At 43.1% G+C, this 24,555-nt stretch overlaps 1 protein-coding gene across 1 annotated transcript; it reads right to left on the reverse strand.

Annotated features, from left to right (window-relative positions):
- Nucleotides 1-11,394: 11,394 nt before the first annotated feature.
- LOC133793611 (L-type lectin-domain containing receptor kinase IX.1-like) lies at nucleotides 11,395-13,347 on the reverse strand. The gene has a single exon (XM_062230921.1). It carries the CDS (start codon nucleotides 13,345-13,347, stop codon nucleotides 11,395-11,397), a length of 1,953 nt encoding a protein of 650 aa, XP_062086905.1.
- Between the last annotated feature and the right edge of the window lie 11,208 nt (nucleotides 13,348-24,555).

The following is a 24,555-nucleotide window of genomic DNA, read 5'->3' on the forward strand; positions in this document are numbered from 1 at the left end:
GGGGAGTCCGCCCTGCGGGACGAGCAGTCCCGGTTGGTCAACCGGACCTGGGAGAGCGGCCGATGCTCTAGAGACGACGCTTACAAGGCCCTGATGATCCGTCGCCAGGTCGAGTTTTCAGATCTTCCCGCCGAGTTCAGCGCTCCTCAGCCGATCGTAGATCGGCTAGCTGCTGAGGTGGGCTTCCGCCCCAAGTTGGGCCAGGACATTGCCCCCATGGCCGCTGATCTGCTCGATCAGGTCGGGAGCACTATGTCTAACCTCCAGCTGAAGAGGTACGCCACGATAGCCAATCCGGACGGGCTGTTCATTTCTCAGGCTCTCCGCCACCAGGCTACTGCGGTAATTTTCAACTCATGTCCTTCAGTCATTCGTTGGTGGTGACTCTTTTTTCTAACTTTCGTTTGTTCCAGGTTGCCTTGCTATCTCAAAGGAGTGCCGATTTGATGGCCGAGCTTGCCCTCAAGATGGAGACGGCCAGGCTGGAATTAGAGGCGGCCGAGAACCAGAGGGAGATTGTCAAGGAAAATCTCAGCAAGGAAACGGCCCGCCTCCAAGAAGAGCTGGCCCGCGCGAAGGCGGAGCGCGAGGAAATTTGCCGTGCCAAGACCGGGGTGGAAGAGGAGTTGTCCCGGACGACGAAGGTAGCTGACGAAAGGGCGACTCTCTTGGAGACGGCTGCGACACAGTCCGTCCAGGACAAGGAGGAGATCCGGGTCTTGAAAGCCCGTGTTCTTGAGCTGGGTGACTCCCTTCTTCAGGAGAAGGCGGCACATGACACCACCCGTCGGGAGAAGGAGGAGGCCGACAACTTAGTGGATGTCACCTTTAACGAGGCCATTTATATGGCCTGGTGTAAGGACAAGAGCATGAACCTCCTTATCTTCCCCGATCCCGACTCGAAGCGTACCGAGTACGAGGCCAAGGAGAGGGAGGATGCGGACCTCCGGGCGGACGCGATGTAGGCCCTTGTCTCGGCCTCGTTTTTTTTTTTTTTTTTATTATTTTGTTAATTAGCTTAGCTTGTAATTTAATTTCAAACACTGCTTCTTCCTTTGGTTTTTAAAAGATTTCTCCTTTCACCATTCAGTAAGAAGTTGATGTCGCGACTAACTGATTGCAGGGGGTTTTGTCCCGGTTCCAACGGCCGGGACTGAACCCAACGACTAGTCTTTGCTCTGTTCGGGGCCCTTGGGGCTTTGTTTAACCTGGAGTGTGCTTTCCCTGGGATTTTAGGTCCTGGGTTTGTTCCGGGGTTGACCTGGTGCTTCTGTGCTCCGAGGAACAACACGTCCGGGTCGGACGGACTTTATACCCCCGGACGGTGCTCGTCCGGGTGGGACCGGCCTTGGGCTCGATTCCCTTTCATTTTTATATTCCCGGACATCGCTCGTCTCGGGTGGGTCCGGCCTTGGGCTCGGTTCCCTTTATTTATACCCCCGGACGTCGTTCGTCCGGGGTGGGACCGGCCTTGGGCTCGGTCCTCTTATTTTTATACTCCCGGACATCGTTCGTCCGGGGTGGGACCGGCCTTGGGCTCGGTTCCCTTTATATATACCCCCGGACATCGTTCGTCCGGGGTGGGACCGGCCTTGGGCTCGGTCCTCTTATTTTTATACTCCCGGACATCGTTCGTCCGGGGTGGGACCGGCCTTGGGCTCGGTTCCCTTTATTTATACCCTCGGACATCGTTCGTCCGGGGTGGGGCCGGCCTTGGGCTCGGTTCCCTTTATTTATACCCCCGGACATCGTTCGTCCGGGGTGGGACCGGCCTTGGGCTCGGTCCTCTTATTTTTATACTCCCGGACATCGTTCGTCCGGGGTGGGACCGGCCTTGGGCTCGGTTCCCTTTATTTATACCCCCGGACATCGTTCGTCCGGGGTGGGACCGGCCTTGGGCTCGGTCCTCTTTATTTATACCCCCGGACATCGTTCGTCCGGGGTGGGACCGGCCTTGGGCTCGGTCCTCTTTATTTATACCCCCGGACATCGTTCGTCCGAGGTGGGACCGGCCTTGGGCTCGGTCCTCTTATTTTTATACTCCCGGACATCGTTCGTCTGGGGTGGGACCGGCCTTGGGCTCGGTCCTCTTTATTTATACCCCCGGACATCGTTCGTTCGGGGTGGGACCGGCCTTGGGCTCGGTCCTCTTATTTTTATACTCCCGGACATCGTTCGTCCGGGGTGGGACCGGCCTTGGGCTGGGTTCCCTTTATTTATACCCCCGGACATCGTTCGTCCAGGGTGGGACCTGCCTTGGGCTCGGTCCTCTTTATTTATACCCCCAGACATCGTTCGTCTGGGGTGGGACCGGCCTTGGGCTCGGTCCTCTTATTTTTATACTCCCGGACATCGTTCGTCCGGGGTGGGACCGGCCTTGGGCTCGGTCCTCTTTATTTATACCCCCGGACATCGTTCGTCCGGGGTGGGACCGGCCTTGGGCTCGGTCCTCTTTATTTATACCCCCGGACATCGTTCGTCCGAGGTGGGACCGGCCTTGGGCTCGGTCCTCTTATTTTTATACTCCCGGACATCGTTCGTCCGGGGTGGGACCGGCCTTGGGCTCGGTTCCCTTTATTTATACCCCCGGACATCGTTCGTCCGGGGTGGGACCGGCCTTGGGCTCAGTCCTCTTTATTTATACCCCCGGACATCGTTCGTCCGAGGTGGGACCGGCCTTGGGCTCGGTCCTCTTATTTTTATACTCCCGGACATCGTTCGTCCGGGGTGGGACCGGCCTTGGGCTCGGTTCCCTTTATTTATACCCCCGGACATCGTTCGTCCGGGGTGGGACCGGCCTTGGGCTCGGTCCTCTTTATTTATACCCCCGGACATCGTTCGTCTGAGGTGGGACCGGCCTTGGGCTCGGTCCTCTTATTTTTATTTTTATGCCTGGGATGACACCCCCCGCAAGTGAGCAGAGACTGGTCTATGGTCACTTGAGATAATAGCCCTGAGGCACACATTTTCATGGAAATAATAGCCCTTTATGACGTTTTGCACACGTCATTTTCATTGTTCTACAAAAGGGAATTAGCCCTGAGGCGTACATGTTATAGCGTAAACATTAAACTCGGACGAGCCCTTAGGCTACTGGTAGTATTTACGGAGGTGTTCTGCGTTCCAGGCTCGCGGAACCTCGGAACCATCGAGCCGCTTCAAGCGGTATGTCCCGGGGCAGATCTCTTGCTGGATCTCATGCGGCCCTTCCCAATTGGGGCCCAGAACCCCTACCCCCGGATCCTGAGTGGCCGGGAAGACCCTCCGCAGGACCAGATCGCCGGTTTTGAACTTACGGCTCTTGACTCTGGAGTTGAAGTGCCGAGCGATCTTGCCCTGGTACATCTTTAACTGTACTTGCGACTCTTCCCGGATTTCCTCGATAAGGTCCAAAGATTCTTGGAGTAAGGCATGGTTCTGGGCAGGATCATACGTGTCGCGACGATGGGACGGGATGGTCGTTTCGATTGGGATGACGGCTTCGCATCCGTACGTCATTGAGTATGGGGTGTGCCCGGTTGATGTCTGTTCGGTTGTCCGATAGGCCCACAACACGCGGGGGAGCTCTTCGGGCCACTTGCTCTTACAGGCCTGAAGCTTTTTCTTCAGTGTTCCTTTCAGGATTTTGTTCACGGCTTCGGCCTGTCCGTTCGCCTGGGGCCTGGCCACGGCGGAGAAACTCTTCACTATACCGTGCCTCTCGCAGAAATCCGTGAAGTGATGGCTGTCAAATTGTTTCCCGTTGTCAGACACGATTTTGTAGGGGAGGCCATACCGACACACTATGTTGTTAACGACGAAATCTAAGGCCTTCTTGGACGTGATCGTGTTCATAGGCTCCGCCTCAACCCATTTCGTGAAATAGTCTACCGCCACAATGGCATACTTCACCCCTCCTCTCCCGGTTGGGAGGGATCCCACAAGATCGATCCCCTACACTGCAAAGGGCCGGGGACTGTTCATCAAGGTTATCTCTGTTGGGGGGGCCCGAGGGATCTTCGCGTACCTCTGGCATTGTTCGCACCTGCGGACGTAGTCTATGCAGTCCCTTTTCATGGTGGGCCAGAAGTATCCTTGGCGCATAATCTTCTTGGACAAACTGGGTCCGGCTGTGTGGTCTCCGCAAAAGCCTCCGTGGACCTCATGCATGATGGCGCCCAGCTCAGTCCCGGACACGCACCTGAGGTAAGGCATGGACAGTCCCCGGCGATAAAGTTTCCCGTCCATCATGACGTATCGGTGGGCCTGGTACAAAAGCTTCCTGGCCGCGGCTCGCTCGTTCGGAACCTCCTCGGTGGACAGGTAGCGGATCAGCGGCCCCATCCATGAATTGGAGTGATCGACGGCATGGACGGTCGGAGTCCCTATGCTTGGGACGGGGAGATGGTTGACGGGGACCAGCCCGGCCAACTCGGCCTCTGCGTCGGTTGCTAACTTCGCTAATGTGTCCGCAAAGACGTTCTTCTCCCGGGGTATCTGGTGGATGGAATGCGTTGCGAACGCTTGGAGCATCTCCCTCGCTTGGGTTACGTACGCCGCCATTCGCTCTCCCTTGGTCTGATACTCCCCCGAAATCTGTCTGACTACCAGCTGAGAATCGCTGTATATTTCGAGGTTCGCCGCCCCTACTTCTCGGGCCAGACGCAAACCGGCTATGACGGCCTCATGCTCCGCCTCGTTGTTCGACGCTTTGAACTGGAAACGGAGAGCGTTTTGTAGCTGATGCCCCTGCGGGGATACCAGGATGATCCCAGCGCCGGCCTCGTTCTCGTTCGATGCTCCGTCCACGAAGACTTTCCAAACGGGAGAAATGCAGGCCGCGGGGGCACTCTCTTCTGGGGTGACCCCGGAACATTCGACGATGAAGTCTGCCAGGGCCTGTCCCTTAATGGCCACCCGGGGCACGTAAGATATATCAAATTGGCTCAGCTCCATGGCCCATTTCAGGAGTCTCCCCGACGCCTCAGGTTTCTGCAACACCTGCCGCAGGGGGTGGTTGGTTAAGACCTTTATCGTGTGGGCCTGGAAATAAGGCCGAAGCTTCCGGGATGCCGTCAGCAGACAGAAAGTCAGCTTCTCGATTAGTGGGTATCTAGATTCGGCGTCTAGTAATCGCTTGCTCACGTAGTACACCGGGAGTTGAGTCCTCTCCTCTTCGCGTACCAACGCGGCGCTGATGGCGTGTTCGGTTACGGCCAGGTATAAGTACAAAAGTTCTCCTTTGACTGGCTTCGCCAGGATGGGGGCCTTGGCCAAGTGCTCTTTCAGCTTCTAGAAGGCTTCTTCGCACTCGGGTGACCATTCGAACCGCTGGCTTCCCCGAAGGACGTTGAAAAAAGGGACGCACTTGTCCGTGGCCTTGGAGACAAAACGGCTTAGGGCGGCCACTCGCCCCGTCAGGCTTTGAACGTCCTTGTGCTTCCGGGGAGAGGCCATGTTGATCAGGGCCTTGATCTTCTCGGGGTTGGCTTCAATTCCTCGGAAACTCACGATAAAGCCCAGGAACTTCCCGGATGCGACGCCGAAGGTGCACTTCTTAGGGTTCAGCTTCATCCCGTACTTCCGGATAACCGCGAAGGCCTCCGCCAAATCGCTCGAATGTTCCTGCGACGTCTTGGATTTGACCAGCATATCGTCAATGTATACCTCCATTTTTCGACCCAGCTGGGCCCTAAACATTCGATTGACGAGCCTCTAGTAGGTTGCCCCGGCATTCTTGAGTCCGAAAGGCATGACGGCATAGCAGTAGATGCCCTTGTCAGTTTGGAAACTGGTGTGCTCCTGATCTTCCACGTGCATGGAGATCTGGTTGTAGCCTGAGTAGGCGTCCATGAAACTCAAGATCTCGTAACCGGACGTAGCATCCACCATCTGGTCTATTCGGGGGAGCGGGAAACAGTCCTTCGGACATGCTTTGTTGAGGTCCGTGAAGTCGATGCAGGTCCTCCACGTCCCGTTAGGCTTCGGTACTAAGACCGGGTTGGCCAGCCATACGGAGTACACGGCTTCGCGGATGAAGTTAATGGAAGACAGCTTCTCTACCTCCAGCTTGAGGGCCTCGGCCCTCTCCGTCCCCAAAGGTCTGCGCTTCTGGCGGACCGGGTTCGCGTTTGGGTCAATACTCAGCGTGTGGCATATGATGTTACGGTCGATCCCGGTCATATCGGAGTGGGACCATGCCAGAAGATCCTGGTTTTTCTTGACTTGGGCGATAATGGCGGCCCGAATGTCTTCTGGCAGGCTTTTTCCCACTTGGATGACCCTGGCAGGGTCGGACTCGCTGATGCATACCTCTTCTATTTCGTCCATTGGCTCAAGAGTTCGTTCCTCTCCCAACCGTGGGTCCAGATCGTCTTCATCCTGGATAGCTTGCTCGGGCTGGCGGAGTGCCGGCCTGACGGGCTCATCCCGGACCATACAAACAGGACGGGCAGAGATATGGTAACACTTCCGCGCACTTTTCTGGTCTCCGCGGACCGTCCCAATCCCTCCGCTGCTGCACGGGAACTTCATGCATAGATGGCGGATGGAGGTGATGGCCCCGAACTCAACCAGGGCGGGCCGGCCAAAGATGGCGTTGTAAGCGGTTGGGCAATCCACCACCACAAAGGTGCAGAACTTGAACGATTGCTGCAACGCGTCTCCCAGAGTAACAGGCAGCTGGACCTTTCCCATGGGGAGGAGTGCGTCTCCGTTGAAGCCGTAGATTTGGGTCGGGCACAACGCCAGATCAGCCTCCGTCAGGCCAATGGCGGCAAAGGCGGATTTGAACAACAAGTTGACAGAGCTTCCGTCATCCACCAACACTCGGGACACCATCTTGTTGGAAATTTGAGCGTCTATGACCAGTGGGTCGTGGTGCGGGAAATGGACGTTACGGGCGTCGTCTTCCGTGAACGTGATGGGGAGGTTCATCAGTTTGGGGCGCTGAGCAGGGGCCTGGACGAGGGCGCAGACTTCTTGGTCATGGTCCAGCTCGCTCAGATAGCGCTTTTGATCATTCTTCGAAGGGCCCCCTAGGTGGGGTCCGCCTGAAATGGTCGACACGTGCCCGTCCACTCGAGGGGGCGCTGCCCCGGAAGGATAGGGCATCCCAGGACCGGGGGCCTGCGTGGCGACAGCCCCCTGAGGGGTCTGTGCCGGGAACCCTTGCGCGTACCCTCCCTGGGGCGGGTATGCACGGGTCGTTGCCGGCGCCGCGGACTGTGCGGGATTTGCTGTCATGCCCGGGACGCCTATGGGCATCCTTACCCACTGATGGAGGTGTCCCAGCTTGATGAGGTTTTCAATTTCATCTTTGAGCTGCCGACACTCGTCGGTGGTGTGGCCCACATCTTTGTGATAGGCGCACCATTTGCTGGTGTCTCTGGGGTTCCTCCCCCCCCTAAACATGGGGCTAGGTTTCCGGTAATGGACCGCTCTTTCCGTAGCCAGGTAGATGTTTTCCCGGGTATCCACCAAGTTAGTGTATTCCGAGTATTGGGGCTCATAGCCCCTCTTCCCTTTTTTGGCCGATTCCGGCCGGTTCTGGCCTTTGCCGGCCCGCTTACTCCGGGAGGGATTCACGCTTGCCTCGGTTACCCCGGTCTGCGATTGCTGGGCCACGACGGGGGCCATGCTGTGCCCCGCCGGCGCGACACCATACCCGAAGAAGGGCGTTGACTGGGCCGGGGCGTACCCCGAAACGGCATGACCGTACACCGTAGGCGTGTAACTAATGTCGGGCGCGACTACCCCCCCCTCCCCGGGACGATGGGGGGCGATGCGTAGGACTGCGCGGGGAAATGTCCCGCACCTCCCGGAATCGTCTGAGCGACTGGGTGAGGGGCCGAGGGCCACCCGAAGGCCTGGATCTGGGCCTCCTCCCAGTTGATGAATCCTTGGGCCCTCCTAATAAATTCTTCTAGGGTGGCGGCTTTACTGCGCTGCATGTCGTCCCAGAGCGGGGACCCGGCCCGGATTCCAGACTGTAGTGCCACCAGGCACTGTCCGTCGTCGACCTTTGTCTTGGAGGCTTCTTCAGTGAAGCGCTGGATGTAGGCCCTCAATGTTTCTGCGGGCATTTGCTTAATATTGGCGAGGGCACTGATTTGCATATCCATCCTCATGGCGGCCACGAATTGCTTCCGAAAAGCCGACTGTAGCCCGGACCATGTTTGGATGGACCCCGGTTTGAGCCTTTTCCACCACTCTTCGGCGAGACCGCCCAACGTGATGGAGAAGCAGAGGCATTTGCCACTGTCGCTGACGTGAGCCACGGTCATGAGTCGGTTGTACCGGGACAGATGATCCCTAGGGTCCGTGCTTCCAGTGTAGGCGGTGAGATTTGGCATCTTGAACCCCTTGGGCAACACGGCGTCTAAGATATGTCTCGCGCACGGCTCCTTGTCCTCTTCGTCGGAGTCAGTGTCCGCGCCCTCTTGCTTGCGGACCAAGCGGTCGGTGACCTTTTTTAATGCTGCCATTTGCTCCATGAGCTGCCTGGCCGCGCTGTCCTCCAGGGGGATTCTCTCGTTCCGCCTGTCGTTTATGTCGTTCTTGAGGTCTCCGTTTCGAGGAAGGATTTTTTGCTTGCGGGCCCGCTCTTTCTGGGCATTCAGTCCGTCACGTAAATCTACCCGGGAAGTGTCGTCCCCGGAGCTGAGAGCGTCACGATCCTCGCGGCGGGGTCGTTCCCGATGGTTCTTGTTGACCGAGGCACTCGGGTGCAAAGACTTTTCCCTCCCGTTCGCCCTTGGGGCGGGCCGGGGCTGATCGTCCTGCGGCCGTACCCCCTGCGGATCGATTGGGTGGCCTTGTCCTGGGACGGGGCACACCTTCTCTTTCCTAGGTAACGGTCGTGAACGTGCCCCGGCTTTACTGACGGGGGTAGTCTTTTTCCGAGTCGTCCGTCGCTCCTTGTCTGGGACTTTCGGAGCCGTGTCGGGGGGAGGCTCTGGGAAACGGATCGGGCTGGCCTGCCTGGGGCCCTCGGTTTGCGCTTGGGGAGCGGGATGTTGCGTTTCTGGGTGCGGGCCAACTGCGGGGTTGGCCGCCGGGCCCTGCGCGGCCATCAGCGCCTGCAGGGCATGGAGAGACTCTTGCACCCGGCGGTGCGCCTTCGCCTGCTCAGCCATCCTGGCTTCCTGATCCAGGATCTGCTGCCTCAGTCTAGTCACCTCCGAGTCTTGCTGATCGTCGCGAGGGACCTCGGGATCCGCGGCTTCATCATGATACTCCCCTCGTTCTCCTCCTCATAGTACTCTTCTTCGTTTCCTACTTCGTACTCCGTCTCATCCTCGTAGTCTTGCGACTCGTCTTGGTGAGATGTCTGAGGAGGCACGTCTTCAGGCAGGTTCTGAGGGATGCGCTGAGAAGTCAGTGGGTCTTCGTTGCCCTGCTCCGAGTTGGCAGGGTCGAAGGTGGTGTTACGAGTGTTCACCATTGTAGTAAAGGCCTGACGTTGGCGCTAGCTTCCTTCAGCTCTCAATGAAAGCACCAAACTGTTAACCGAGATTTTCGGCAACTATCTTAAAGAATGATATTTACTGATTATAATAAAGAGAATAGAGGATCGACACAAGATTTTTATGTGGTTGGGGCGTTAACTAGCCTTAGTCCACGAGTCTGTATATAAGTCTGTATTAGAGCTAGAATAAGCTTTTACAATGGAGTTGTTTAACTGTATTTGAGCAGAGTTTCTGCCTTTTCCCTCCTTTCTACGGTGCATTACAACTTATATTTATAGAATGAGGGGGGCATCAGGTTTGGGCCGGGCCTGACCCGGGCCCATTTGGAATATGTGCACAAGGGGCCTTCCTAGTAGAGGCCCGAGCTAAAAAGATATATAGTACATCAAACCCAAACCAGCTCAGGCCCAATTAGTTACCCTGAGATGCAAGCATTCTCCCGACAAAACGGCACTTTGGCTCTGACCACTTCGAATCACGAGGCAGATTCAGGGGACAAGACCGGTCAGAGTACTTGGCTGCGCAGCCCTGACACGCCAGCAGACAATCCCAAGGAGACCCTTTCTGCAGGTGAAAAGTGGGGGGACAAGACCCACGCGAAATGAGGCGGCTTCAGTGTCCTGGACGCCTGGCCCATAGCCTGGGGATGAAGCGGTCCAGGTTCGTTTACCTTGGGCCCGCTGCGTTTACTTCGGGCCCGGACCATTCTGGGCCCGGGAGCGGGACGCGATGATTCGGGGCACTCCGGACAGTGCCGGGACCGTCCGAGCCGAATCATGAACCCGAAGGTACTTCCCGGACCCTTCTACACAGGCCCAGTCCGTAGTCCGCGGGTTGGGCCCAAATACCGAACCGGCCCCTCTGACCGTGGGCCGGGGCGAGGGCCCAAAACCCTGAGAGGAAATGGGGATAACAGTTTAAAGGCATCTTTTTTTTTTTTTTTTTTTTTTGAGATGAATTGTCATCATTGATAACTAGAATAAGATAAAGATTTTTTTGAATATTTTTCGTTAGAGCTAGATTGACTTATAGTTTTCACAATTTCGCATAGAAATTTTTTATCTCTTTTTTTTTTTCAAACCACAATACCATATTCAAATTAAAATCATATAGGAACAAAACATATGAATAATAAAAAACAAGACTCGCTCAATTATTACTAACACTATGATTAAATTTGATTTCATTTGTTTTTAATTTGAATTCATCTTTTTTTATTAACTTTCATAATTTTTTTCTTGTCTAATGCTGTAAATGATTCCTAGGAAGGGAACGAATTTTTTGGAGCATTCCAAAACGTTGTCAAAATTGTAACTCAAGTGAGCTCTAAATAAGATCTTAATCTAATAGGAGTGACTCCTAGGCTAGATCTCATTAAAGGTTGAACCACATAAAAATATTTTGACTATTGTTTTTTTCTCTAATTCTCTTCTTTTTTAACATCAATAAAAATAAAATAATATTTTAAAATATTCAATAAATATTTTTAAATATTTTTTTTATAATTTTATAATTTATTTTATTTAAATAATCTATATGATAAATAGGTAAATATATAAATAAATAGTTAAATATATAAAATAATTATAAGTTCTTGTATAAGCTCAAATTTAACGTTGATTTGTGTGCTAGGGTTAATTTCTATCAAAACTCTTTAATAAGCTGCAATGTGTATACTTAACAATTTTATTGCAAAACTTTTTTGAGAAAAAACTTTTAGCTTTAAAAGCTTAACAAATGGCTCATATTATTTATGGTTTCAACATTTATATTTATATAACCAAATATGTATAATATCAATAAAATTGCAGTTGACAAATAAGGGTGAACTCATTTAATACTATCAATTTAATTTATTTATTTATTTTTAAATTTCTTCTAGTATCGACACCTTAATTATATTATTCACCTTCCGGACACAAGAGAAGGTGAAGAATAGGAAGAACTAATATTGAAAGGAGGCACAAGGCAACTTGGGCGGCAGATTAGGCAATGCAGCTTCAAAATTAAGAACACTCATCGCTTGCTTTATAGAGGGTCGACATGTTGGATCGGGATGGCAGCACCACAACCCAACAACCATCACGCACTCCATCTCCATATCGTTGTATTCCATGCTAACAAGTCTGTCGTCAACCCCTTCAAGAAGTTGGCCTTTCCCGTAGAGTTCCCACACCCACTCCACCAGCATCACCTTGCTCTCTTCGGCATTCACTACAATTGGCCTTCTCCCACAGCAGATTTCAAGTGCAACCACGCCAAAGCTATAGACATCGGACTCTTTGCTAGCCTTGCTGGTAGTGACACACTCCGGGGCTAGGTAGCCTCTTGTTCCAGCTACCACAGTTGTTTTTAATAACCCCATTTCATGGTCAACTAGCCTTGCTAGCCCAAAGTCTCCTAGCTTAGCATTGAAGTCTGAATCCAATATGACATTACTCGACTTGATATCTCTATGCACCACACACTGTTCCCATTCTTCATGAAGATACAAAAGTGATGAGGCCAAACCAAGAGTTATTTTATGCCTTGTTTCCCACGGCAGCATGGGTTTTTCACCAAATAAGTGTGTATCAAGGCTTCCATTAGGCAAATATTCATAAACAAGAAGGAACTCGTCTCGTTTGTGGCACCAACCAATAAGTTGAACCAAATTCCTGTGTCTTAAACGACTTATAATTTTTACCTCGGAAATATACTCTTTCTTTCCCTGCTTTGATCCTTTAGACACCTTCTTAACAGCAACTGCAGTGTTAGATTCGCTGAAGAGGCCCTTGTAGACACCTCCAAAGCCTCCTTCTCCGAGCTTCCCTTCTTCGGAAAAGTTGTTTGTTGCCTGCCTTAGTTCGTGATAAGTAAACCTCTTGGGGCCAGCTCCTCTTTCGAATTCACCATCGATGGATGCATGATAATCTTCCTCCTCTACTTCCGCTTCCTTGTTAACTCTTTTTCTTAGATACATGAACCATACCGAACCTATTACTCCACAACATAGAATACCAAAACCTACACCCAAACCCAAACCAATCTTTTGTTTAAGAGTTTTGAAGCTCGGGTTTGAGTTGGTTTCATTATTAGTACTACTAATCTCCCAGGTTGAGTTAAATGACCACGACAAAACTTTATGTACTTGACTCAAACTACCTGTAGCTGCAGAGAAACCAACTCTTACCTCTTCTCCCAAGAACCTCAAATTTACTACATATGAAAGACTAGTGTTTTCACCAATTGTTGTCTCATTACCACCATAACTGAGAAACACACTTAGATTTTGAGAAGCAGAGTCATAACTTACCCAAGCATTTGCCACTCTAGATCCATTTTTCATGTTAGTTCGCAATGAGACATTTGTTTTTGAGATAATGGAATTAACGTTGATACCAACATGGTTGGAGCTAGGATCCCATGAATTCTTATATGTATCAAACTCCACTGTAACAAAAGGATTAGTACTACTCGAATCATTCCAAGATTTGTGGCTTATCAGTCCGAGGTATCCGCCGGTTGAATCGACTGGGATATCAGACTTGAACGGTGCAATGAAGAACGTTAAGCCATCACCGGACTCCTTTTTGTTGAGACCATCAATGACAAATGAGAAATGAGTGGTGAAGTTTGTAAGAAGTTTTGTCTTGGGATCCCAAAGCTGAACCGGCTTGTTGTACGAGGCTCGACCATTACTACTGTTAAGAGAAACATCGACTAGATTCTTTGTGAGCTGTAGAGCCCCGTTGGCTGTAGTGGCGTCCTTCTCGAATCTAATATTGTTGTCCATTTTTTGATGGTTACGGGTCAAGCTGAAGGAAACTGAAGAGCTCTTTTTGAGTAGGAAGAAGAAGATAAGAGTGGTTAACTTGACGAGAACAATAAAATTATACGAGCTAATAACGTACTCCATTGTTGAGTATGGATCGATAGAGTTGGGAAACAGTAGTATATTGTACGTGCTTATTAGTTTAGGTAATTTAAATGAAGAGGGTATGTGTATATATAAACATAAGATATCTTAGTCTTTGTTTTTATTTTATTTTTCTTTTGGATAAAGTCTTCGTCAACGGCTGAATTGGTCTGCTACAAACTTTAGAACATGAGGAGTGAGCTCATTCACTGAATTAATCCAATTGAAGATTATTGATGTTTTATAGGGTAGGCAAACATTTGTGTTTCGTTGCAAAGTATCATCTTAGCATCTTGTCTTTATAAATAATACTTATTTTGTATCTTGTATTTTAAAATTATACATAATTAGTACCATATATTTTAAAATCATACATATTTGGTATCCTGTATTTTAAAATTGTACATATTTAGTACCCTAAACTCAAATTTAATTAATAAAATTTTACCAATTTAATCAAATTACTCTTAATCATACGAGCTACAAGTTATATATAATTGCTGACAGTTTGATCATATTGACAAAATTTTATCAATTATGATACGAAATATCTATGTTATCAAAATACGGGATATCATATAGGCATTATTGAAAACAGAGAATACCAAATGAGTAAATTCTCTCTTTTATATAAATAAACAAATATATACATAATATATGAATTATGTTTAAACCATTCTCATATTTTTTGCCACCATTTCTAGAAAATCGGGCGGCTAGGACAGTGTGGGACTCAGAAGAATATATGTATAGGAGTTGCATTATTGGTGCACATCACTACAAGAAGTTGTCATATCATTATTGATGTAATCCAATATCGGATCCTACATATTTGAATTTAATAAATATTATGAAGTATCATTAACCAACCATAAAATATCACCTCATGTAGTATTGGACAACTTAAATTGCTAAATATCAACACTCATTTCTAAACTATATACAAATGTGGATATCCTCCTCTCTTTCGTCCATTTTTTTGTTGTTGTCTTTTCCTTCATTCTTTTTGTCCTTTTCTATTTTATTGTTTTACCTATTAAACCACCCATACTAAATAAACATATAGATTTTTCTTTCTTCTTTCTATATTTTATCTTCTTTTGTTTTTGTCTTTTTGTTTTTGTTTGCACTTTTCATTGTTTTCAATATTAAAAAATATGTGGTATTTATCCTTTATTTTAGATGTCATTTGTTTATTTTAATCTTTTGTTGTTTTTATTTTTTTTATTTTGTCAAACTACTTAGGACTACTTTGGTACAACTGTGTTGTGAGGAAAATCAGTTGTAACTGTACTGTGGAGAAAAATAACTGTAGTTGTGCTATGGGGAAAAGTTGCTAAACATTCGGCAAATTATAGATATTAAGGTGATATGAGTTGTAAAAGTTGTAGTAGAGTGTTTAGTATAAACTATATGATTGACTAGTTGTTAAATATTAAAAGACCAAAATAGATGTTATATTTTTTTTAAATTTTATTAAAATAAATTCACACATACTAAATAAATTTCATATTAACATTGTATCTATTTAAACATGTTTAAATTAAAATATATTTTTGAGAAGATACTAATAAATCATACACATGTATAATTGTATGTATATTATATAACTAGTCATTCTAGCTAAAATTTTAATTATAAAGATCAAGATATAATAATCTAGTCATGATATTATTGTTCGTATTTTCACCACTCGACCCATGGCAATTAAGAGTGTTTAGTAACAAGATAAGCCATGAGGTTCTCAAAGTGTGAACCCTCCAGGAAGCCCAAGTCAGACAAGTCGTGGTTGTCTCCAAGTGAGGTTGCACGCCCCGAGGTTTGTCCTCAAGGTGAGGATGTCTTAAGGTGAGGCCACATTCCAAGCCAGCCAACACGTCGTGGATGTCCCCGAGTGAGGCCACTTCTCGAGGTCTGTCATCAAGGTGAAGATGTCTCCAAGTGAGGCCACGTCCCGAGGAGCTCTCTTCACTCGCCCATCGTCCATGTCTATGATTTTGGTCCTCAGACCTGGAGTAGCTTCCAGGTGTCAGTCGCTGCGAGTATGAGCCACCATAAGATCATCTGACAACTTTTGGTGAGCCTCAATTAATGGTGTCAAGATGTACCCTCAACAATCGGCATTTCCCACAACGTCGCCTGACATGGGCAAACGTGCGTCACACCCTGACAGTCAGAGATACATTTTCCATAAAGTTGGTACACGACTTTCTGCAATGGGCCTCATGCAATCTGTCTGGGTCATAGTCTCTATTTAGTGCAGCCATTTTTGTATTAATTCAACATTAACATCCCAGAATGGGGGAATTTGTATTAATGATAGATGACTAACATTAATGACCCCAACCTCTATAAATATGGCTAATATATCTCCTTGTAAAGGGTTCAGATTTTTAGATAGAGAAACTTTGTAACTTAGTGCAATATATACGTTGCCTGAGAACCACCATTGAAGCTCGCCCTTACAAGCTTCAAGCTCATTAAATAATAGAGACTTGTGGACTAGGACTCTTTTATAATATGAACCACGTAAAATCATTGTGTTTTTTCCCAGTATTTCATTTAATCTTTTGGATTAAGTTATTAGCGAAAAAGGCAGTCAACAAATATAATCTCAAATATATATGTCAAAATTAAGTTATGCAAAACTCTCACTTTTTATGTTTTTAATTATTTCTCTCTCTCTCTCTTTTTTTTTTTTTGCTAAAGCAAGAAATTAGTATATGTGTTTGATAAATTATAATTTAAAAATACAATGAGATGCAAAAATAATATTATAGTATATAATAATTTCTATATTAAACATTTTAAAAAAAATCTTTCTATCAATGTGGTTTGTTAATATAAAATTACCAAAATAAAAAATGTTTAAAAATATCTATTCAATATAAAAATATTTTATGTTATTATCATATAAATTTATTTTTAATATTTTAATTTAGGTTAATATATAATAAATAAGTAGATATATTTAGATAAAAAAAAACATATTTACAGTATAATTTTTTCAAAAAGTAGTTTTTAGAAAAGAAAAAAATTAAAAATTAGGTTGTGACATCTTTAGTTTTTAACTATAACTTCTCCATAAATTATTCAATAAGTTATTTTTTGACGGTTGACCAAACATTTTTAATACACAACTTTTTTAGAAAACAGCTTCTAGATTTTTTATTTATTACTCGGACCTTTTTTTTAATCAACCGGTTCAGTGCCCTCAGCACACGCACTTCTTCTCGACTAAACTAGTATATATAAACGAAAATTATTCAATAATAATTTTTTTGTTAAAACGCTATCTATAGGTACTATAATTTTTATGGAAAGTTCAAAAGCGAAAATTGTTTTTTTTTTTTTTTTTGGTTTGTGGGAATTTACTTGCGCTTGAAAAAATATATATATTTTGTTATTAGAATTTTTTTTTAAAAAAAATAGAAATATAATTCATGATGATGAGGAATTTATATTATTTTTTAAAAAATATAATCACCTAAAAGATCCAAATACCTTTAGAGAGTCCGACTGAGTCCTCCTACCTACATCTACATAAATTTAGGACAATATAAATCCTCTATCAACAATTGAAGCCACGAATATATATGAAATTAATAAAGCTCTAATAAGACATAATACTTTCAATATTGTTAGTTAGATTTTGATTTTTCATTTACATTAATATATATATATATATAAAATGAATGTGATAGAAAAAAAATTATAATAAATAAAAAAATCGACATCATAATAGACAAGGTCATGAGACATTATTAATGTAGGCCTTGTGATCTCATTAACACTACTCAATAAGGTACGCCGGCATCGGGCCACGTAGACAGACTACCTACTATTAATTTGTTAACAATTGTAAATGTTTAATGTCAATCATTATGCCGGCACCAAAATTTCATATTGTACTATGATTTTTTAGGTTTTAGGTTAATTTAGACATATAACGGACGAGTGATCTCTTCATCTAACGAGTACTGCAAAAAACAAAAATTTATAAGACCTCAATTCAACTTCATTAAGCCTTACATGACATGACTCTTATCTACAATGTCAACGAAATAAGAGTTCAAAGAAAATAAGGAAAGGAAAAGGGTTAACACGAAGAAACGCTATGCAAACTTAAATAACACTCACTATTTTGTAAAGAATATTAAAAGTATTGATTTTTGTATATCTGAACAAAGAATACAGCTCAAGTATTTATACAGAAAAAGAGTTAAACAGAGCTCATAACCAACTAATCAACCTAACAGAAAATTGTTACACAAAATGAACAACATTAGTTACAAGTAGCAGACAATACAAACTTTTTGAACTCCTAACACTATTAATTCCATTCAAAGATCAACGTACAAATGATCGATTGATTAGTTCACATAGCTAGCTAAATCATATAATGTGAGCAAGTAAACAACTTAACAGAAAATACATAATGGCGGAGTTGTTATTTTAGTTAGTTGGTTGGGTTTGTCTGTTAGTTGTTATTGGGTTGTTTTGTTTTGGGTTTCTGTTTTGGACCCAATATATTGCTATTTTAGTTTAGAAATATACATAACTTTCTTTTTCTTTTTTGGTAATCAGATCAGATTTTGTCTTAGGCCCAAGTGGCATTTTTTACAATATACTTTTTAGACCCAAGGGTTTGTTATGCTATTAGAGATAGGTTGACAGAGTTCCCTTCAGTTTCGGGGGTGTGGTGCTGAGAACGAGTTCTGGCCATGGTTTGAGGAAAGTCGACTAAGAAGCCTCAGAAAAAGAGAAGAATGGTGTCGAAACAGTGAGAAAAAAAGAGATTCGAATCAAGAAAGAAATGAATTTGTCAACCATGGAGCTCCAACCCGTTCAAACGCGCCTCTCTTCGACCATGACTGCTCTACCTCGTCCATTCCACCTCCGCCAACCACAGCTCCGCCAACCGCAGCTCCGCTAGCTACGGTTCCTCTTCTCATAGCTCCACCAATTTGGCCCATATATGAGAATCCCTGTCCTCTTCCTCACATATCTTGCTACTCAGATTCAATCTCAACATCCCGAGACCACTGCCTTGGCTTCATAAGTTTCTAGTATACACTCTAAGTCTTCTTCTTGGTTGCTTGATACAGGTGCTAGTCATCACATTTGCAAAGATAAATTTTTGTTTACTGACTTTGATGATATTGTTTTTCCTAACTTCGTTTCAATGTCTAATGCCATGACTACCCCTATCCTTAATATTGGCACTATCAAACTCTTAGTAACACTTATTTTGCATAATGTGTTATTTGTCCCTACAGTCACCATAAAGCTCATCTTTGTTAGTGCATTATGTCAAAAATCTGCTTATAATGTCATATTTACATTACGTGATTGCATTATTCAGGACAAGGATTATCATACTCTAATTGGGAGGGCTAAATGTATTGAGAATTTATACGTCATGGACGTGCCTAAGATTGCCTCTATCTCTACTGACATATGACACTCAAGACTTGGACACCTTTCTTTACATGTTTCTACTAATGCAGATTTTTTACTTTCATTTTCACCTTTAAATAAATAAGATATCCCTTGTAATATTTGTCATTTAGCAAAGCAAAGAAAATTGTCTTTTCCCTCAAATAGTCATATCTCTAATTTTATTTCCAATTTAAAACATATTGATATATGGGGACCTTTTATGCATAAGACTAGAGAAGGATATCGATATTTTTTTACTATTGTAAATGACCACTCTCGTTATACTTGGCTTTTTTTTTATTAAAAATGAAATTTGATGTTTCCACAATTATACCACATTTTTTCACAATGATTCAAACACAATTTGGCTCTAAAATAAAAGGGGTTGGATCTGGTAATGCCAAGGAATTAGCTTTCGATAATTTTTAAAAATCACAAGGCACTATTCATTACTTATCTTGTGTCGATTATTTTGAGCAAAATTCGGTGGTTGAACGAAAACACAAACATTTACTCAATGTTGCAAGAGCTTTAATGCTTCAATCAGGTGTTTCTTTAGTATATTGGGGTGATGTTGTTCTTACAGCTACCCACTTCATCAATCGGCTTCCCTCCAAGCCTCTCAAAAATATTACGCCATATGAGGTATTACACTCTAAAACTCTTACTTATGTTCATTTAAAATGTTTTGACTGCTTGTGTTTTGCTTCCACTTTTCCAAGCTCAAGAAACAAGTTTTTTCCAAGAGCTATTCCTTGTCTCTTCCTAGGGTATCCCCAAGGAATGAATGCGTACAAAGTCCTGGACCTAACCACTAATAAAATATTCATATCTAGAGATGTTGTATTTTATGAGAAAGTTTTCTCTTTTCTCAATAATAGATCTATTGATAACACCAATTCTTTATTTTCTAATATTACTTCTCCATTGTCCTTGCATGTACCAAATGGAGTTGTTTCCCATGATCCTTCTTCACTAGAAATGGACATTTCACAAAGGCAACAAAACCATTTCGACATTGACAAAAAAACTAATGAGGTCATCACTAGAACATGGAGATCTTCTAAACCTCCCTCTTTTTTACTGCAATATCACTGTTATAATAGTTTAGCATCTACCGAATCCTCTACTAAATATCATTTATCTGACTGCCTTGATTATTCTACATTGTGTCATCCCTTTCATACAATTATTTGCAATGCTAGCTCCATAAGTGAACCCACATCTTACAAGACAGCTAGTATTTCCTTAGAAATGGACCAGTGTTATGAATGAAGAACTAAATGCCTTAGATAATAACAACACTTGGACAATAGTTTACCTTCCCACTACACATAAATCGATAGGGTGTAAATGGATTTATAAACTTAAGAGAAATTCCAAGGGTATTCATGAAAGATATAAAGCTAGGTTAGTTGTTAAAGGCTATACTCAACAAGAAGGCATGGAGTATTTTGACACCTTTACCTCTGCTACCAAAATGGTCACTGTTAAACTTTTGTTGGCCATTGCTGCCCATTATGATTGGTATTTACACCAATTAGATGTAAATAATGCTTTTTTGAATGGTGATCTTGATGAAGAGATTTACATGTCTCTACCTCAAGGATACACACTTAAGGGGGAGCAAACTAATTTTCAAAAACCAGTTTGTAAACTTAACAAAGTCTATATGGCCTTAAGCAAGCTTCTAGACAATGGAACACTAAACTCGGTACTTTCTTACTTACCTATGGTTTTCATCACTCATATACTGATTTTTTTTGTTCATTAAGCATGACAATACAAATTTTTTGGCTCTATTAATTTATGTTGATGATGTTATGATTGTTAGCAATTCTACACATGCAATAAACACTCTTATTCTATACTTATCATCTTGTTTTCAATCAAAAGATCTTGGTGAACTAAAATTCTTCCTTGGTCTTGAAATTGCTAGGAATAACAAAGGTCTTTTCCTATCTCAGCGAGGATATGCTCTCCAAATCCTTGAAGACAGTGGCACACTTGGATGCAAAACAACATCTTCACCAATGGATATCAACCTCAAGTTATCTGCTAAAGATGGCGAGCTACTTGAGGACCCAAAAGCCTATAGAAGACTCATTGGCCGCCTCATCTACTGTAGAGTCCAAGAACTTTACTTAGCTAGTTATTCAGTAGTATTATAATATGTTTATTATTATCTTTGTTACTGTGGATTTTTGGTTCAAACTGGGGATTATTTGGACACTCATAGTAGTACTTATAGATTTTCTAAGTTTAACCTATAGTTTAAGAATATTAAGTATAACCTAAGGTTTGATTAATGTGACTGATATTAAGGATTATATTTATTATATTATAAGGTTTAGACATCAACCAATAGGATTTTAAGCACATGTTATGAATGGTGATTAAGGATTAAGTATTTTTTAGGATTAAATTTAATAAGGAGTAAAGTTTGAATGTTATAGGGTCAGTCATCAGCTTTGAATACGTAGAGGGCTTAGTCAAGGTTGTTTACTCCATTCAAACTTAGTTAAAAATGTGTAATTTCGTGTTTAAATATTCAGCGTGTGCCGATAAATCGCAGCTATAGGGGGCGATATGTCGCAGCACGTAGATACGGAAAACACGAAACGATGCACGATTGCCTCGGGCATACTGGCCCAGGCGATATATCGCCCCCTGTAGGCGATATATCGCCTACAGGGGGCGATATATCGCCTCCTCCAGCATAAATTCAAACTCTTTTGAATTCATTTCCTTTCAGCCATTCAAACTCCTTCAACAGTCCAGCATCTTTTGAACGAGTCTTCAGCCTCTGCTGAACGATTATTCAAATGATTTTCACCTAAAAAGCCATTATTTTTATTCAAGTAAAATCAAGATACTTTCATTCCCAAACTCTATAAATAGGACCTAGTACCCAGCCATTTCTTCACCTTTTACTCTAAGTTCAGAAGCTGCTAGTGTTAAGTGAGTGTGAGAGTTTAAACACCTGGTTTGGGAAAATCATAAGCTTAAACATCATAAGCTTATCAAACACTTTGGGAAGTGAGATTCGTTAGTATTTCGGTTGTGGTTAGATTGATCTTGCAAGTCTTTGAGGTAACCAAAACTCTAGTTCATCTCTGTATTATGTTATTTTCTTTCTCATAGTCTTCTACCCAATCTCTAACCTTAATCTCTATTTTGGTTAGGGAATCCAAGTTCTTAAGCACATAAGTTGTGGTAAGCATAATTCTCAATGGTTTAGTCTTCCTATTCATTTTCATCTCTTTCCTTCTTTCAACTCACTCTTGTTCATTATGGTTTTAGGAGTGTTCCAAAAGTCCCAACTCAGTCCATTATATCCCGGTAACTTTGGTAAGGAAAATAGGCTAGAATCTATATGTTTATGTTTATGTTATCTTATGTGTTATGTTTTCATATGTTATGAATATGTTATTGATGTGTATGTTTTAGGCTTGGGCTTATGCCCTATTTGACTAACAAGACCCCAAAAAGATTGTGGGCATAAGCCTATTTAGCTGGTAGGACCCCACTAATCTCATGGGCATAAGCTTGTTTATTCTATGGGACCCCAAGTAATAATGGTCATTATAATAAGTGTATTATGTGTTATGATATGTCTTTACGTTATTATGAAATTGATGTGTATGACTATGTGTTAGATTTTTTCCTTGCTGGGCATTAGGCTCATTCCTTTCTGTTTATGTGCAGGAAATAAGCTTTAGAGGCGGAAAGATTCGTGACGCTTAGAGGATGTGTATCGATGGTGAATGGAGTCAAGGGGCCGAGCGTTATTCGATTCGAGGATGTAGTCTCATTTTAATTTTTATGGTTTTATATGTATTTTCCGCATTTTCTTATGTAATTCTTTTCATTTAAATCATGTTTTGTTTTTAAAGACAATGGGATCCCAAAATCCTTCTTAGTATTCTATTTATTTGTAAGTAACTCTGATTTTACAAGTTGCTCAATAAAATTATGGTATTTTCGTAAAACTGTAAGTTTTATGTATAGTTTCATTAATGGTCCAAATAGTCTAGAGTAGTGGGTCATTACATCTACTTGACCATCACACAGCCTGATCTATCATATGTCATCAATAGATTGAGCCAATTTGTTTGTTCACCACGGCAGCCCCATTATCAAGCTGCCCTCAAAGTGTTGGAAAACTCATTGCATGATCTTTATTTATTTTCATGCAATTTATATATTATCAAACAAACATGCAAATTCCTAGAAGATGCTCCTATGAAATTAATACAAATACAGAGTAAAGTAAAAACTTACATTACGCAGCTGAACTGGAACAACTCCATCCTTCAATCTCTCTAACCCTTGATTCCTTTCTGTAGCAGAGTATTATCAAGAGATTGAACAAGATCAGCAATACAGTCTTCCTCACCAAGCCTTTGATCAACCCAAATCAAATGAGACTGACTTGCTTCGTCTTCTGAAAACCCTAGATATCATATTCCTTATATAGGCAACTTAATGGGATTTATTTAAATTTAAATTAATTAAAAATAATAAACAAAAATAAAAGCCTTGGGCTGCCATAAATGGACTTTGGCTCAATCTCTTTGTTTTGAATTTAAATCCCAACTGGGCCTAAATTCAAAACCTTTTATTTATTTATTTATTTATTTATTAATTAAATCCTTATTCAAATTAACTAATTATAATTTGAAACTTGATTTAATATTATTTATTTATATTGATACCAATTTATCAATATTAATAAATTTACCCAAAGATTCTCTTTTATTCTCTAAATCTCATATCTCTGTAAATTTTCCAAAATTGACCTAGTCAACTTTAAAAATCATAATTGATAATTAAATCAATTAATTGAGACATTCTAGATGATTTACTCAAAGGTGATGCGGGGACCATAGATCCATGAAATCAAGCTCCAACAAGTTACCGTGAATTTATTTACAAATAATTTCACAACCTTATTAATTTCTCGTTACTCCACTATAGACTCGGAATTGAACTCTTGAATTCATAGAACGTATTTTCAAAATCATAAATACGTTATCCATTGTTATAACCATTACAATCAATCAATCCTCTATCGATGACTTATTAACGAGCTGGGTGCAAATTACCGTTTTACCCCTCATCAGTATTTTATCCTTAACTCCCACTAAGTTCCTTATAAATGATATTTCCGTGAACTTAATCACAGAAATAAGATCTCAATCATTTAACCTTTTGAACAAATCAATTAAGGAAATCATCTTTTCACTTCTCATACAGAAGTTATAGATTTCGTATCTATGAATAATTCTCCTACTCAATTACACTAATAAATCTTCAAGATGTAAGTATGGGCTAGACCGTAGGGAAAGCTGGTAACGAACAAGTCAAAAGATTTAAATAATATAATTAGCAAAATATTATCACTCAGAATTAAGATCGACTTAATATATGGTCAACTTGTGACATTGATTAGATTTGATAACAACGATACTTATTTATCAATCAATAATCAATATCGATCCTAGTCCGATGTAACTAAATACATCCGATTTTATCTACTTGGTCAATGCCGTGGACAAGACATCACACCCTGAATGTGTAAGTAGATCATATCGTAGATTGCCTAATCAGTGAAAATCCAATGCACTGATCTAATCTTAGGACTCGTTCTTTTGAACATATAATTACAACTATAATCCACTGTGACCTAATCACTATAATTGTAACTATCCATATGTTCGGGATTTTATAAATGTTTGTATTATTTTAATAATCATGTAATAA

This window comes from Humulus lupulus, chromosome 8 (assembly GCF_963169125.1).
Source record: "Humulus lupulus chromosome 8, drHumLupu1.1, whole genome shotgun sequence".
NCBI lineage: Eukaryota > Viridiplantae > Streptophyta > Magnoliopsida > Rosales > Cannabaceae > Humulus > Humulus lupulus.

Excerpts from the sequence above, each read along its gene's own strand:
- LOC133793611 (XM_062230921.1), bottom strand. The coding sequence starts at position 13,347 with ATGGAGTACGTTATTAGCTCGTATAATTTTATTGTTCTCGTCAAGTTA.